Source organism: Tetrao urogallus (genome assembly GCF_951394365.1).
Source record: "Tetrao urogallus genome assembly, chromosome: 3".
In the NCBI taxonomy this organism is placed as follows: domain Eukaryota; kingdom Metazoa; phylum Chordata; class Aves; order Galliformes; family Phasianidae; genus Tetrao; species Tetrao urogallus.
Genome location: NC_136815.1, coordinates 71764130 through 71778729, shown reverse-complemented (window position 1 = coordinate 71778729; position 14600 = coordinate 71764130). Strand labels below are relative to the sequence as shown.

Genomic DNA, 14600 nt, shown 5'->3' with positions numbered 1-14600 from the left:
CTCGGCCCCGGCCCCGCCTCTGCCCGTTTCCCTGCCCCGTCGGTTCGGGACGAGGCGGCCCCGGGCGCGGGGCTGGAGCGCGTTGTTGGAGCTGCTGCTTCCTCCTCCTCCTCCAGGCGCGAAGGGGTGGGCGGACAAAGGCTGCGGGCTGCCGCCGGGCTCGGACGCGATGGAGCGGCGCAGCGGCTGAGGCGGCGGAGGGCGGCTCGGTGGCGCCGGGCCGGGCCCGGCACATGGTGCGCGACGGAGTCCCGGCGCTGCGCTCCGCGGGCGGCCCGGGGGGCACCATGGACAACTTCTTGGCGGAGGTGAGCGTGGGGCGGGCGGTGCGCCTCCCGCACGGAGCGGGGAGGCTCGGCGGGACGGGATGTCCTGCGGGGTGCCCTCGGCCGGGGCGCTCCGCTCCCGGGGCTCGGCGCTGAGAGGCCCCGAGACCCCGCTTTGTGAGCCCCTGGGCCGGGGGGCAGCGCAGAGGAGCGCGCGGCGCTACGTGGGGAGCCGGCGGGCACGGCTGCGAGCTGCGGGCAGCTGTGGCCCCAGGGGTGGGGGAGTTTGAGCAGCAAGTTTTAGTGGGCTCTGACCGAAAATGAAATGCTTTTGGAGAATATAATCCGGTGGCGGGCTGCCTGAGCCACGCCGGAACGGAGGCGGTGGAGGAGCGGTGGGAGCGCCCGGGCGGCCCAGCGCCGCCTCCCGGTCCGGCACCGGGGGATCGTCGTGCCTCGACTCGGTGCCCAACGAGAGGTGGGCAGAGCGCTGCTTCTACTCGACGCTGGGCGTGGGAGCCCTGAGGTGGCGGAGCTGCAGGAGAGGGCTGGTGTCAAGCTGCCTGTGCTTGAGGGCCGTTTGTTGGGTGCGTGGTATTAAGTAGATGTAAAATCTTCCGATACAAAGCACAAAGGAGCGGCAGTTCGGTCTTGGAAGTAGCTGGAACTTTGCAGTTACCTCGTGCAACTTTAATGGCTTTAAATTAAAAGAGGGGAGACTTAGGTTAGATTTTAGGCAGAAATTCTTTACTCAGAGGACAGTGAGGTGCTGGCACAGCTGCCCATAAAAGCTGTGGGGCCCCATCCCTGGGGATGCTCACAACCAGGTTGGACAGTTGTGCCCTGTGACCCAGTGGGTTGCAGCCCTGCCCACGGCACAGGGTTGGGGCTGGCTGGGTTAGAGGTCCCTTCCAACCGAAGCTATTCTGTGATTCTGTAGTTCTGTGATCTTCACAATTTTGTTATGCCAGGTGAGGAAACGGAATCAAAGGCACACTGCTGCTTGCTCTTAGCAAACACTACAAGCAGAAGCTTGGCTCTTCGCTGCCTGAGCTGGCTGTTTTATGTGGTAGTGCTTAACTAACTGCAGCAGCCTGCCTTGTAAGTGTAAGGCATTGGGTACAAGTGTGGCTGTGTCCACATGCGTGCAGTGCTTGTGGATCACTGGCACAGCCTGCAGCCGAGCTGGGACTGCCGGTGGATGGTGTGCAGGTGTTTTAATGACATCCCTCAACGAAGCAATCCTGCTGTCAACATTTTAAATGCATGCTAGGCATCTGCTCACCGGGATAGCGATTAAGCTGCAGAACTCTCCTTTGCCCTCGTGGAGCAGCTGCCTAGTGCTCTCTGCATTTCTATAGTCCCACAAGAAAAAACTAAAGAGAAGCGATCTGTTTACCAGAATGGCAATTAGTCACATAAAAGCAACCCGTACACCTTGCTGCTTGTTAGCTCTTCATTTGTCTGACAACAAAAGTTCTGTCAGGTGCAATAAGAGGGAAGAAATGCAGGATTAACTTTCAAGAAGCCGGAGTTAAGCAATAATGGCTTTTTAACCCGTGGAGGATGCAGCCCTCACCTTTCAAAGCTTGCAAGCCATGAGCAGTGTGCCGGCATTAGCTGAGCCCTGCAGAATTAATCTGGGGAGTCATTCGCTCTGACACAAGGTATGGTAGCATGCCCTACATAAAGATGAAGAAGGGAGCTAATGGCTTTGCCTCCCCTGTGAGCCAAAATTACTTGCCCGCAGCAAAAAGCAAGTAAGTTTTGCTGGGCTGTGTTGGTATTTCAGCATATATTTATGTTAATCTGTGGCTGCCGCATGCAAACTTTGATCTTTCTTAAGAACTTTTGCTCCCTTTCAAGGTGTTGATATTACTTTAAAAGATCAGTAAATATAGCACCTTGACTTTAATCTGCATCCAGAGCCCCACCCAGGAGTATAAACATTTTCCTTCCCTCGCATATGGAAATTGCACATGGAGAATATAACGCACAGTGGCAGAAATGCACTGGGCCTGACCCAGCTACCACAGAACAACTGGTGTTGGAGAGGCTGGGCTGAGCTGCTGGCTGCTGGTTGAGTTTGTGCGAGGCTGACATCCTGCAGCTGCTCTTTATGAAAATATTTACTGACTTATCTGAGAGAATTATTGTCCTAATTAAAATAGGTTCTGGTGCTCGCAAGGAAGAGGAAACTGGATGAGAGGAGCAGGTATTGGGGCTGGTCTGCTCTTGCTTGACAGTGACATATGTCTGCTGATACAATTGCCTGTTTGGTGAGAAGCTGCCAAGTGAAAAGGTCTTAAAGAGAATTAACCCGACACTTAGCAGGGAGTGTTGCTTGGTGTTACCAGGGAGCTCTGCTCAGTGCACTGGAGATAGGAGTCGAGTGTGGCTGTTGCATGCAAACAACTAGCAGGTGTTCCAGGGAAAAACCTGCACGTATCTTTTTTTTTTTTTCCTCTGTATTTTTCCATAGCTAAGTGCTGGTTGTACCTACTTATTGTGTGTTATGATGCTCACTGGAACAAAGTTGGAAGATTGCATAAGACCTTGCTTGAGCATATGTATGTGTGAGTTGTAGAGAAAGCATTCCTGTTGGTACTTGCTGCAGTAAATAAGTGGTAAGGCAGCTCCCAGCTCATGCTGCTCAGCTGACACCATCCACAGCACAGCAACCTTTGCTTATGAATCTTGCTATCCCATTTCTACCCATTACTAGTTCCTATCTCTGGCTTTTAGTCTTACTGGGTGACAAGTGGTGCTCTATCTCCAGGTGAACCTTGATGTACATCTCCACACCAGTTCTCTAACTCAGCCGGCCAAACAAGCAAAAATGTAAAAGTTAAAAATTGCTCTCAGTAAAGATTATGGCTCAGTAAGTCAGCCTGGGAATGTAGCTTCCAAAATGCTTTTATTGCTGGAAGATATAAAATGACTTCATAAAATTGCATTTTAAATTCAGAAGAGAAGTTTTTTGAGAGATTACTTAAAAATATCTTGGGCTGCTGACTGATCTGTGCAAGCTTTTGGTGTTTGAAAGGAGATACATGTTGGAATCTGAACTTTTTCAGTGTATTTAGAGTCTTATTTTCATGTCTGAAGTGTTAAAAATGAGATCCCTAGTGAATGACAATACTGAAAATGTGGATGTGTGCAGTAGAGCCATTTGGATGCATTGCTCAAAACAGCCTGAGCAAACAGATCTTGTATGTTTGATAAACAACCAGGTTGCTGTCTTAAAGTAGAAGTTGGGCTTCTGTCTTCATTGGAAAGTGTATCCCTGCTAATAGGGGATGTGTGGCATGAAGGAAGGAGGAAATGCATCACAAGATGAGAAGCAACACAAGGAAATTTCATACAGAAAAGATGGAAGTTCAAACTGCCTTTTCAGCAGCTGAAGTTCCCACGCCGGGAAAGTGGATGGAGAAGTTGAGCAGGCCCTCTTCTCATGGGGGAGCTGCTTTGCTCTGCGTGTACAGCATGTCCCACTGAGCTGTGGTCACTGGCCTGGTTATGGGGATTGACTCCTTAGGGCTGCCAGCACCAGTGTGCAGACTGCAGGAATTGGTTCATGTCATTGCTGCTGAGCTTAGAAGACAGGTTTTTTTCCTGTTATTTATCAAAGCTGAAAGAGTGGGGGGGGAGAAAAGTTCTGTCTCCTGCCTTCTTTCTGGATCCTAGAAGTACAAGGTTTTAAAAGCATCATCATCATAGAGATCCTGCTGATGTTTCTCTCATGTTGTGCACAGGTTTGTTTTTATTTCTAATGATACTGCTGGATTTTTGAGTTCATAAAATCTTAGAATCACAGAACGGTTTTGGTTGGAAGGGACCTCAAGCCCAGCCAGCCTCGTCTGTGCCGTGGGCAGGGCTGCCACTCATCCGGTCAGGCTGCCCAGGGCCCCATCCAGCCTGGCCTTGAGCATCTCCATGGATGGGGTATCACAGCTTCTATGGGCATCCTAACATCTAACCTAAATCTTTCCTCTTTCAGTTTAAAACTGTTTCTCCTTGTCCTATCATTGTCCTATTACAATTAGATTATGTAAAAAGTTGTTCCCCTTTCTGTTTAAAAGCTCCCTTCAAGTACTGGAAGACCACTGTGAGGCCTCCCTGGAGCCTTCTCCAGGCTGAACAACCCAGCTCCTTCAGTCTCTCTGTGAGATAGATGCTTCGGCACTCTCCCCATCTTTGTGGCCTCCTTTGGACTCAAGCCTTTTCAGAGTGGCTTCCTTAAGGTGTGCTTTCCACAGCTGAAAGTGTCTGATAAATACCCTCTTTTGGTGGGGAGGGGTGTTCCCAGCGTATGTCCTGAAGGAGCAAGCGTTAGACCTCCCCCAGTGGGAAGGATATGGGATAGAAATACCTTCTGAGGCTTTGAGCTTAACTTCAGGGAGCTGTCAGGTAGTACCTGCCAGGGCTGAAAGCTCTCACTCTAGATAAGCACCCTGAAGGGAACTTTTCCTGGGTCCAATGGGGAAGAGCCACCATCCTTCATGCGATGACATCAAGCTTAGGTTTCTGAAGGGCTTGAGTGCCATAGCCTCGCCAAAGAGTTGTGCTTTTTTTTGGCTGCTATGTTGGCCACTTTTCAGAAGTTTCTGAGGCGTAAGTACTTCTTTTATTTATTTGTTGTTTCTTAAAGTTTAAAGCTGATAATTGTTTAGCCAGCAATTATTTTTATGTTGATTGGAGAACATTCTGTTTTGAGCAGAATTCATCATTTCAAGACGGCTCAGGGCTACTTTGGGTTAGAAAAAAAAAAAAACAATTTTTTGGTGGGTTTGTTCCTGTAAGTCAGGAAATCATGTTTGGTGTATTGGTAGCCCATCATTTCCACTGCTTGCTACATAATTTCTCATGTGCCTTTCATAAGATGTATTTGTACAACTGAAGTATAATCATAACTGGGCTGGAGCCTAGCAGCCCCGCTGGCACCATGAACATTGTAAAATGACACAAGAATTCTCTTAAAGCTATAAAGCATAGCTGTTGGAATTAGCAATATAGAGGCTTTATGTTGTGCAGAAATAGCTCAGTTTTTTTTTGTTTTTTTTTTTTTTTTGTTTTTTTTTTCTTTTATGTTCAGTCTGACCTCAGCGACAGGAGGGCTGTGAAAACCTCACCACTACAAAAATTATGCTTGCTTCTGTGTACAGTTTTTTACCTTCTGGTGATACCTAATGAAAACAGTTGCATTTTTTTTTTTTTTTCTTTTCCAGAATTAATCTTAATATAGTCTGTATTCTTGATAGTATGTCATGTGTGAACAGTTTTGCTCAGATTTTCCTTCTTAAATATATTTTCACTTAGGATTTCTGTTGTTGTTTTTAAGCAGGGAAAACACTACAGCTGCAGTTGCTTTGCACCTGGATGCAATTTTCAGGTTTTCATTTTGCCGTGTAGAAGCAGGCAGGCTGTGTACTTCTTCAAAAGCTGCCCTTGGTCATAAGGGACCAACTCCATCAGTGTCTACCTCTGGGCCAGTCAGCCTGCTCCCAGTAAGGGCTGCTGGAGGTTTTCTGGGGTCCTCCAGTCTCCAGGCAGCCACAGGAGACCAAATATGGCCAAGGCTCTGGTGAAGATCTGGCATGTGTACTCCTGGCTGTGTGTGTATGAAATCCAGGCAAGGTTTGCTTCTCCGAGTGAAATCCTTATGATCACTGGTGTGTGCCATGGGATTGTCTTACCAGTAAATACCAAGGTTATTTTATCATCTGGAAGACCAACATGCCCCTCCTTTGATGCCCAGAGGAAGAGCTTCCTTCAGTGCATGGTTGAAGAGCTATAGCTCGTTGTCTGGGTTTGCTCTGTGTTGTGCTGATGGAGTTCGTGCAGATTCTATGTGGTTTAAATGCTCCCTTGAGTAACCTGAGAAATCCTGCTTTCTCCCAGTACTTTCTTTGTCCCAGCGTACTGCAAAGGATAGAAGGAAAAAACTGTGGCCTTTCATCAATAATTATACTGTAATCTGGTTTAGTTGTACCACTGGGATGATTTTAGCCGAATCTTGGCTTTTAGCTTGGTGTGAGTCTCTCATGATTCTATTTTTGAGCTTTTACTCATGGAAAATTGGTAGGTCCTCAATGCTGTGTGCCTATATGTAGATATGCATTTCTGTGTGTATTGATGTGGTGTCACTTTATCAGACCAGCCTCTGGTAAGTGAACAGCATGCCTTTTATTTTTATTTTTATTTTTATTTTTATTTTTATTTTTATTTTTATTTTTATTTTTATTTTTATTTTTATTTTTATTTTTATTTTTATTTTTATTTTTATTTTTATTTTTATTTTTATTTCTTTTAATATCAGAAGTGAATATGGGGTATCAACTGAAAGTACCATCCAGCAACAGAAATGTTTTTAGGTATCTCTTGGGTCATTGCAGGTCCAGTGCAGATGCTGGGTTAGGAAGATAATGGTACTATCTCCTACAGTGCACTCTGGCAGAAAGAGCAGTTCCATGCTTTGCATGCACAGTGCAGTAAATACAAGCTGTCTGATTCCATGTATCCTTCTGCAGAGAGCTGGGAAATGTGTCCTCTGGGCAGTTTGATCTCACAAACCCCTTCAGCCACAAGACTGGTATTTCCCCTGGTGAATCATATCTCCCAGCTGAGGTCTGAGTTAGATGTAGCTTTGGGTGGAGCTCTGGTGAAGTGCAAACAGTGAAAAGTCACTGGGAATTAAGACTTACGCTGAGGGGGGAAAAAAGAGAATTACCACCCTTAAGTCACTAATTGTGGCTACAAGCTTGGGGATGTGACCTCAGAACCGGCTAGACTGATTATAACTTCAGGCTTGTGTGAGAGGGTCATGACTTATACATTCCTTCTTCTCTTGATCTTCCTGCTGTTTGTTATTGCATGGCATCTTAATTTACTAGTGAGCCTTGAAAAAGGATGGCTAGGTGTTGGGGAAACAGTTCTGGACAAGTTTTCTTTTGGGGTATTTTGGATTTTGCTTTATTGCTTTCTTTTATTTTTTCATTACTTATGATTTCCTAAGATAGCTTGTGAGGGTCTGAAACTTGAGCATTATCCACTGGTAATATTAATTGTAATGCAGCAATGCAACTCTGTTTTGGACAGCCAACCTGCTAAGAAAAGTTAATTGGATTATCCTTTTGGCTAGAAGACTACTAAGTAGCTCAAACACTCTGTACTTTTAAAGATGTGTCCTTTTAAAAATTTGAATGCAGAACAAGAACTGGTATTCGCTGTTTTCCAGGTCAGTCTTACAAAGTAAACTGTATCCATGCTGAAGAAGAAATGACTGCTTTGTCATTAGAACACTGTATGTTGGAAAAGTATCTACAGAAAAAGATGAAACGGTGGAGTGAAGAGATTGGAGAAGCAGTAGGGTGTTGAGACAGAATGTCCTGTCCAGTCCTAGATTGATTTCTGCGAAGTCCATAATCAGGATGGTACTTCAGGTATAGCTTATGCTGCTTTTTGGTGCCTTATGCTGGATAGAATCATAGAATTGCTCAGGTTGGGAAAAAACCTTAAAGATCAGGTAGATATTGCATGTCCTGCAGCTGCTCTATAGGGTGTTACTCCAGGGACTAACCACCTGATGTGGTGTACTCTCTGATCAGGTGTTATTTTCCTTTGTGACCAAGTGACAAGTTTTTCAGTCTAACCCATGGAATCCTTTCCATTTGACAGAAAAGTTAGATTTTTTTTTTATTTTTTTTTTGCATTGAAATCTCGGATACGAATGGTGCTGGATGAACTTGCTAGTACATGTTTTTCCTTGTTGAACAGCTTACTGGTAACAGACTAATTTTGGTTTGGATTTGAAACCTGGCAGAAATCAGTATGTGGTTTGACTGACCAATATTGTTAACATCTCCATTTTGAGTAAACTCTTCTATGGAGTGGCTTAACACAGTTTCTGTATGAGATCTTGTTATTACTCTTAGCCAATGGCGCTGCGCTTAGTTATTGTGTGCGAAGAAGAAGCAACCATGTTCAACAATTGGAAAAAAAAAAAACGAAACAGAGAACACTCCAGCCCTTTTAAGACTTTGAGGGAAACTTGGCAGTTTACTCTTCTGGATGGAAGGAAGTATTTAAAATTGAAAGGTGATGGTCATTTTTATACTTTTGTGAACTTGCAGTGAAAATTTGGATTACGAGCAATACATCTTAGGTTGGATTTCTCATGCATCTCAGGGGCCTTTCCTCCAGTGGCTAAATTGAAATATCTTGGAGTAGAGCTCAAATCTGGGCATCCATGTGTCTATTAATCTTTCTGGGATTAGTGACATTGACAAGTGAAAGGAAGCACCCAGGAGGATGAACTTTGTCGATATCCTGTGCCATTCTGTATCCTGCTGGACTTCAGAATTGAATAAGCTTCCTGTAGCTGTATGTCAATGCATTTTTCTGCAAATAAAGCACATACGTACATATGCTGCATATGCTTCCTCTGCTTTACTGGCGAATTTTGCCAGGCTTGTAGTGTCAGGCTGTATTTTTGAAAGTATGTAATCCTGATCTTTTGGAGAGCCTTGCTAGAGATTTTTTAGTAAATACTGAGCAAAGATGAATATTGAAGAGTTCTCTTAAATACAATTGTTCTGTGAAATTATTTGGGTTTTGGTTCTGTTATATCCCAAACGGAAGGAAGAAGAAGAGGGGAAAGCTTAGCAGCAGGCCTCAGGAGCTGAGCTGTGTCTTCACAGGTGATCCTGGTAATGGCACGCAAAGGGTAAATCATTGTGTTGGATGGCTCAGGAAATAAAAGGCTACATGCACTTTGATGTGTTAGTGTTGATTCTTCCTATATGTTCCTGGAAACTGTTAATAATCCTTTATTATAGGTGATAGGACAGTGTGTTAATATAAGGCTCTCTCTGTTTTGTTTTGGAGAATGTCCTTGCAGGGGATGCCGCATGCCTCAGCAGAAACGCTTGGTTGTTGGCTTTCCCTTGGGGGCATAGAGCATTCCCACCCTAAACAAGTTTACCCAAGGGCTTTTTCTTATGGCTTGTCTGCCTTTATGCTGGGATTGAGTTGAAGCTGTCATTAACTTCAGCTGGAATTACAAAGCTGAGTGTTTTTGAAAGTTGTAATTGATGTGAGTACTGGAAGTCCCTAGGTCATCTTCCTTCAGAGCCTTGCACACCTTCAGAAGGCTGTAAAGAACTCCATCAGTTCTGCAGCACTTGGAGAAAACATTCTTTTAGCTGTTGATGCAGTGCTGGATTCTGAAAATGGTACTGTTGTCAATATTGCATTTTTTGTGTTGTGCAATTTATAGGTAAATGCTCTTTCTTCCTGAACTCAATATCAGAAATTCAGAATTTATCTGGAAGGATTCTCATGCCTTCCCTTTGCCTTCAGAGAAATTGGCCCTGGTCTTGGCACTAGGAGATATAAGAAGTTTATTCCTTGTTTTCAAAATATATTAATGTTTACAGTGTTAAAAGAAACAGATGATTTGGTCCTATTTTAGTTGCTGCTGTTTAGCGTGTCATCAGAATGTTTACCCAGGTGAAGCTAAATGCATTTGTTGAGAGGTAGAGGATTGTTTTCCTTACAGACGTGTTTATCCTGAGGAAAAGCCAAACTCCTTTGTTCTACAAAGCTGTGCAGTTAGCAGTAGCAGAGGACTACATAAAGAGATCACTTCAGTTTGACCACTTCAGTGGCTCAGAAAAGAACTGTGTATCTTGGTTAGGCTATATTTTTATTTGCTTCAGGAAGAAGCCAAATTGGCAGGGCTGTGGGGTTCACGCCAGGACAAGAAATAGACGGGGATTCTGTAGGTCAGACTTCTTGTCTTGTTGGTCTTTTTTGGATCTCTTCCCCTTATTAAATATAGATGTGGCTGCGGGAATTCAGTTTATCTCCTTATTACAGCTTTCTGGTGATAAGTACAATGAATAGGTTTGTTTACTCTGTGTAATGATTGAGTCTCGTATATTCCTCAGAAGAAAGTCAGCGTGGCTTTTACAGTGGGGCTTTGAAGGATGGCATTTCCTGTTTCTTTTCAAAGAGTATACCAGAACGAATATCTGATAAAGTGAGCTCTTTGTTGTTTAAGCGCTGAGAGTCGCCTTCTGCCATGTGATATTTAGTAATCTATTTTCAGGAATAAACAAATTATTCAGCGCGGCAAATCTATGCTATGAAATATAATGTGTGCAGCAGCCCTCTTTCAACCCTTGCAGTTAGATTTCCAATAGTTTTCACGCCAAATCTGAAAAGTTGGAGCAGATGGCAGATGGGATTTTGACGTAGAGCTGCATAGCATTTGCAGCAAAAGGGCAATTCTCTTGCAGTTTTGAGAGCCTCTCTTCCTAATTTCGGTGTTAATGTGTACCATTTTGCCTGGGTGATTCAGTACTTTAAATGACTCCAGCCTGGGTGCAGTAGTGAACTCCCTGAGTCTTTTATACAAAGCCTGTGAATAAGCATAATTGCAGTGTAATTAAATGCTTGTGTTAAACTTTTACTTTGTAGTCACAGCCTTGTCAGAAGGAAGCCTTCCTATGAGGCAGTTAAGGTGATGCTGTCCATAGCTGGTGGAAGACAGAAAGTGATGCCCAGATCTATGTATTTTTCCCAGGCCTGAGGCACCCAGCACAAGAAAGAGGTGGAACTCTTGGAACAGGTCCAGAAGAGGGCCACTGAGATGATCAGAGAGCTGGAGCACCTCTCCTATGAAGAAGGATTGAGAGAGCTGGGCTAGTTTAGCCTGGAAGAAGAGAAGGCTCTGGGGAGACCTCATTGTGGCCTTCCAGTAACACCCATGAAGTGGGCATGTAAACAGAAGGGGGTACAGCTGTTTGCGAGGGTGGATAGTGATAGGACAAAGGGGAATGGTTTTAAACTGAGACAGGGAGGTTTAGGTTACATATCAGGAGGAAGTTTTTCACACAGAGGGTGGTGACACACTGGAACAGGATGCCCAACGAGGCTGTGGATGCCCCATCCCTGGAGGCATTTAAGGCCAGGCTGGATGTGGCTCTGGGCAGCCTAGTCTATTGGTTGGTGACCCTGCACATAGCAGGGGGTTGAAACTAAATGGTCATTGTGGTTCTTTTCAATCCAGGACATTCTACAATTCTATTATTCCTTTTGGGCTTGGTCCTTTGTCAACAGCCTGTTTCTTAGAGCTCTTCATGTGGTGTTCAATGAAGAATGTTAGTCAGGGGATCCTTTTTATTCATATAGTAACTGGAGACTTACTGTGTTCCAGCTGCTTCTGGAACTGACAAATACAAGCTGTAATAATGAATTCCGAATTCTTGAGCTTATGTGCTACCTGTTGAAATTCTTATCTATCAAGCTTATCTATCAAGCTTGCAAATGCTTGGTTTTGAAAAGTGTGCAGTCCCTTTATGTAGTCTGAGTGGCCATAGTGGGTCAAAGTCACTGCAGAGCTGGTTCCAATGGTATAAATTTTTTTTGAGAAGTTGTGCTTCTTAGGATTGTCCTTTAGAGTCTTTTTCTTCTATTTGTGGTGTTGAATGATGGCATGCTTTTGGATAGCTTTACAGAGGCTTATTGGAGAGATGTGAGGTTATCCTCAAGAAAGTGCTGCAATGAGACCTATGTCCTAAGTGCTCTAAAAATTGCAACTTTAGCGTGTTAGTACTGCTGTATCAGTGATAACAGTACTGGAGCAAGAAATTACTCCTTTTAGTTTTATTGGCACTGAAAGTTTTACTGTTTTCATTGTAATTTGCAATTGTATTTTCCCTTAACTTTGTTCTAGATGCTGTAACAGAGTTACTTGTAAGCAGTGAGTTTAATCCTTGCTTACTCTCTTCAGAAGAGCAGTTGTTGGTGGTGTTTTTTTTTGTTTTGTTTGATTTTTCAATCAAATATTTGCAGTTGTTAGAAGAGGGAGAAATTTTGAGAGTTCTTTGCAGCATGGTGAGTGTTTTGCCAGAGGCCTTTGATCACTGGGAACCTTCTTGTTTGCATCTTCACCTATGGAAAGGTCTCATGATATCTGAAAGCTAGGATGGTCCTTTTGTGTGCTTTAAAAAAGTCTACATTAATAAGGTCAAAGCTGTGGCTTTATAAATGGTCTCTTCTTTTATGGATGTGTGTATTTATTTGGCTTGTTGATTTTATTGAAATCCAGCTGCAATGCTTTGTGCTGGTGGTTCTTTTCTTGTACCAGTGTAGAGGAGAGGTATGCAGAAAAATAGAACCTTTTACTCATTGCCCAAACAGATCTAAAATATGATGTTTATGCTCTTGTTCTTTGCTAATGCTGATGTTAGTCAACTAACATGTTTGTATTTTGCATGTACTTGCTTTCATCTATTATGTTTATGTTAATGATTTGACACAGTTGTGGAAATGACCGCATAACTTGGAGAAACTATGTAACAATGACTTATGTCAGGATTGTTTAAAAACAAAAAAGCAATTGCTTTGCTTAAGTGCTCCTTTTTTTCTGACTTTTTGTAGTTGGAGTTGACTGAAACAATTAAGAAGCCTTACTTTTATTTGTTTTGTTTATTTTTCGAAGCCCTGGAAGTTTGCTGACATCTCGAAAAGCGTACTGAGCAAAAATAACGGAAGAACCTTAGTGGCTGACAGCTTAGTTTCCCTACTGAAAAGGTGACTCATTGGGAAGGAAAAAATAAGTTCAGAAGTGGTAACCATTAGTATCTATAAATAAGTAAAAACAAGTTACTTGTTAGGCTTTCAAATGGATAAGAGAGAGGTTGTTCTATTTTTTCATCTGCAGCATATAGTGAAAACTGAGGTACGCTATGTCACGCCATTTTTCTAGATAGCTTTAAAAATAGCTTCTCTTTTTTTCTGCACAAAGAAAACTGGTCCTTTTCAAGAATACCTGCTTAAGTGCCTATTTTGCTCCACTATGAAATAGATGAAGGAATTTTATGTATCAGTTCATTTCTAGTAGCTTGCGTTCCCAGCAGAAATACTACCAGCTTTGCAACCTCTTGTCTTGCGGCTGGTTTTGTTCCTGCCTGCCTTCAGCTCTCTGGGGATGTGCGCCGAAGCACTGGGGTGGAGGATTGCCATGTGTTAGGCAGTGATCCCCCTGATGGCTGTTCTTGGGCCCCAGCAGTTTGGAAATTGCTTTCAAGGAGATGCAGGTTTTGTCCTTGGGATTTTGTGTTGAACTCCTCCTGAGGATGTCTCAGGGCACCTTACACAGTACAGATCTCTTGATTTCTTCCCCTGCCCTACATACAGTGCTGCTCCCACAAGTCATGTTCTCAGTTTGTAAGTCTTCATTCAACGGATCAGCTGCCTTGTGCCCTAAGTTGTGTTTCAGCATAATTAAGTGAGGAACTTCCGGGCTTGCATGAAGAGCTAAATAATAATTAACCAGTCTTTGATTTCTCTGGTGCGGAGTTAGGGCTTTCATCTTCAGACTTAGGCTTCTTGTCTGTTGACTGACCAAGCATTGATGCTTTTTCAGTCATATCTTCTTCCTCCTTTAGCATTGAGTAGGTCTGTGGGTTTGTCACGCTTCTCATTACGTACATGTTACCTGTTCTTGTTTTGGAATATAATAGTAAAAGTGCTTGTGAAGATGCAGTGGCACTTAGGGATATCCTGAGTCAAATGAAGTTCAGCTTGGCATGTCTTGCTTGCTTCAGCTCCACCTTACAGAAGAGCTCTCATGCAACTTCCTGCAGCATGGGCTGCTACAAAGGTCTCTTCTGAATTGCAGTCATGTGAACTGCTCCCTGCCCTGAGCCTCACATCTCTTATCAGCAGCCGTTGGCAGTGCCCGAACAAGCTGCTGCTGTAGTGCTGCTGGCTGTGCAGGAGGAGGAAGTAGTTGGAGAACTGCATGCGTGTATGTTGGTAGGTTTAAAGGGGCAGCAGATTTCTAGGGTTTCAGTGCTCCAAAGCTAAGTTATGAGATCATGGCTACAGCTAATGAACCCAAAATAAGCAGTAACAGAAAATGCTGGGGTTTAGTTTTATAAAATGTGATGTCTGGACTTGTATAGTATCGGAATGTGTATGTAGTATTTTTTCTGAAGATTTAGCTTCAATTGTTGCTCTGTTTAAGTGAAGAAAGGAGATCTCAATTCAGCATAGCTGATAATCTCTGGGTGAATGTGTGACTTTTCTCTAATTCAGAGATGGATTTATGTGTCTCAATGTACTTCATATTCAGCATGGTCTCAAATCCCTTTTGTTGTGGCTTCTAGCTGGATACAAGTTACTTGGCTTCTTACACAGTCCAGGCTTGCTTTGGGTGACTCAGGGAACCCTCAAAACTTTACCAAACAGTAGCTGATTAAAATGACTAAGGTTCAGTAGGTAATTACTGCTGATCTTGGGACAAATTACATTTGAGTAGTA

At 43.7% G+C, this 14600-nt stretch overlaps 1 protein-coding gene across 1 annotated transcript in view; it reads left to right on the top strand.

The window, feature by feature from the left end:
- Positions 1-233: 233 nt before the first annotated feature.
- Positions 234-14600, top strand: part of MYO10 (myosin X) — a gene marked incomplete at both ends in the record, with an annotated part of 150740 nt that continues 136373 nt past the window's right edge. Inside the window, one exon of the mRNA XM_079533292.1 lies at positions 234-308. Within this exon, the coding sequence (XP_079389418.1) occupies positions 234-308 (75 nt within the window). The remainder of the gene's footprint in view (positions 309-14600) is intronic.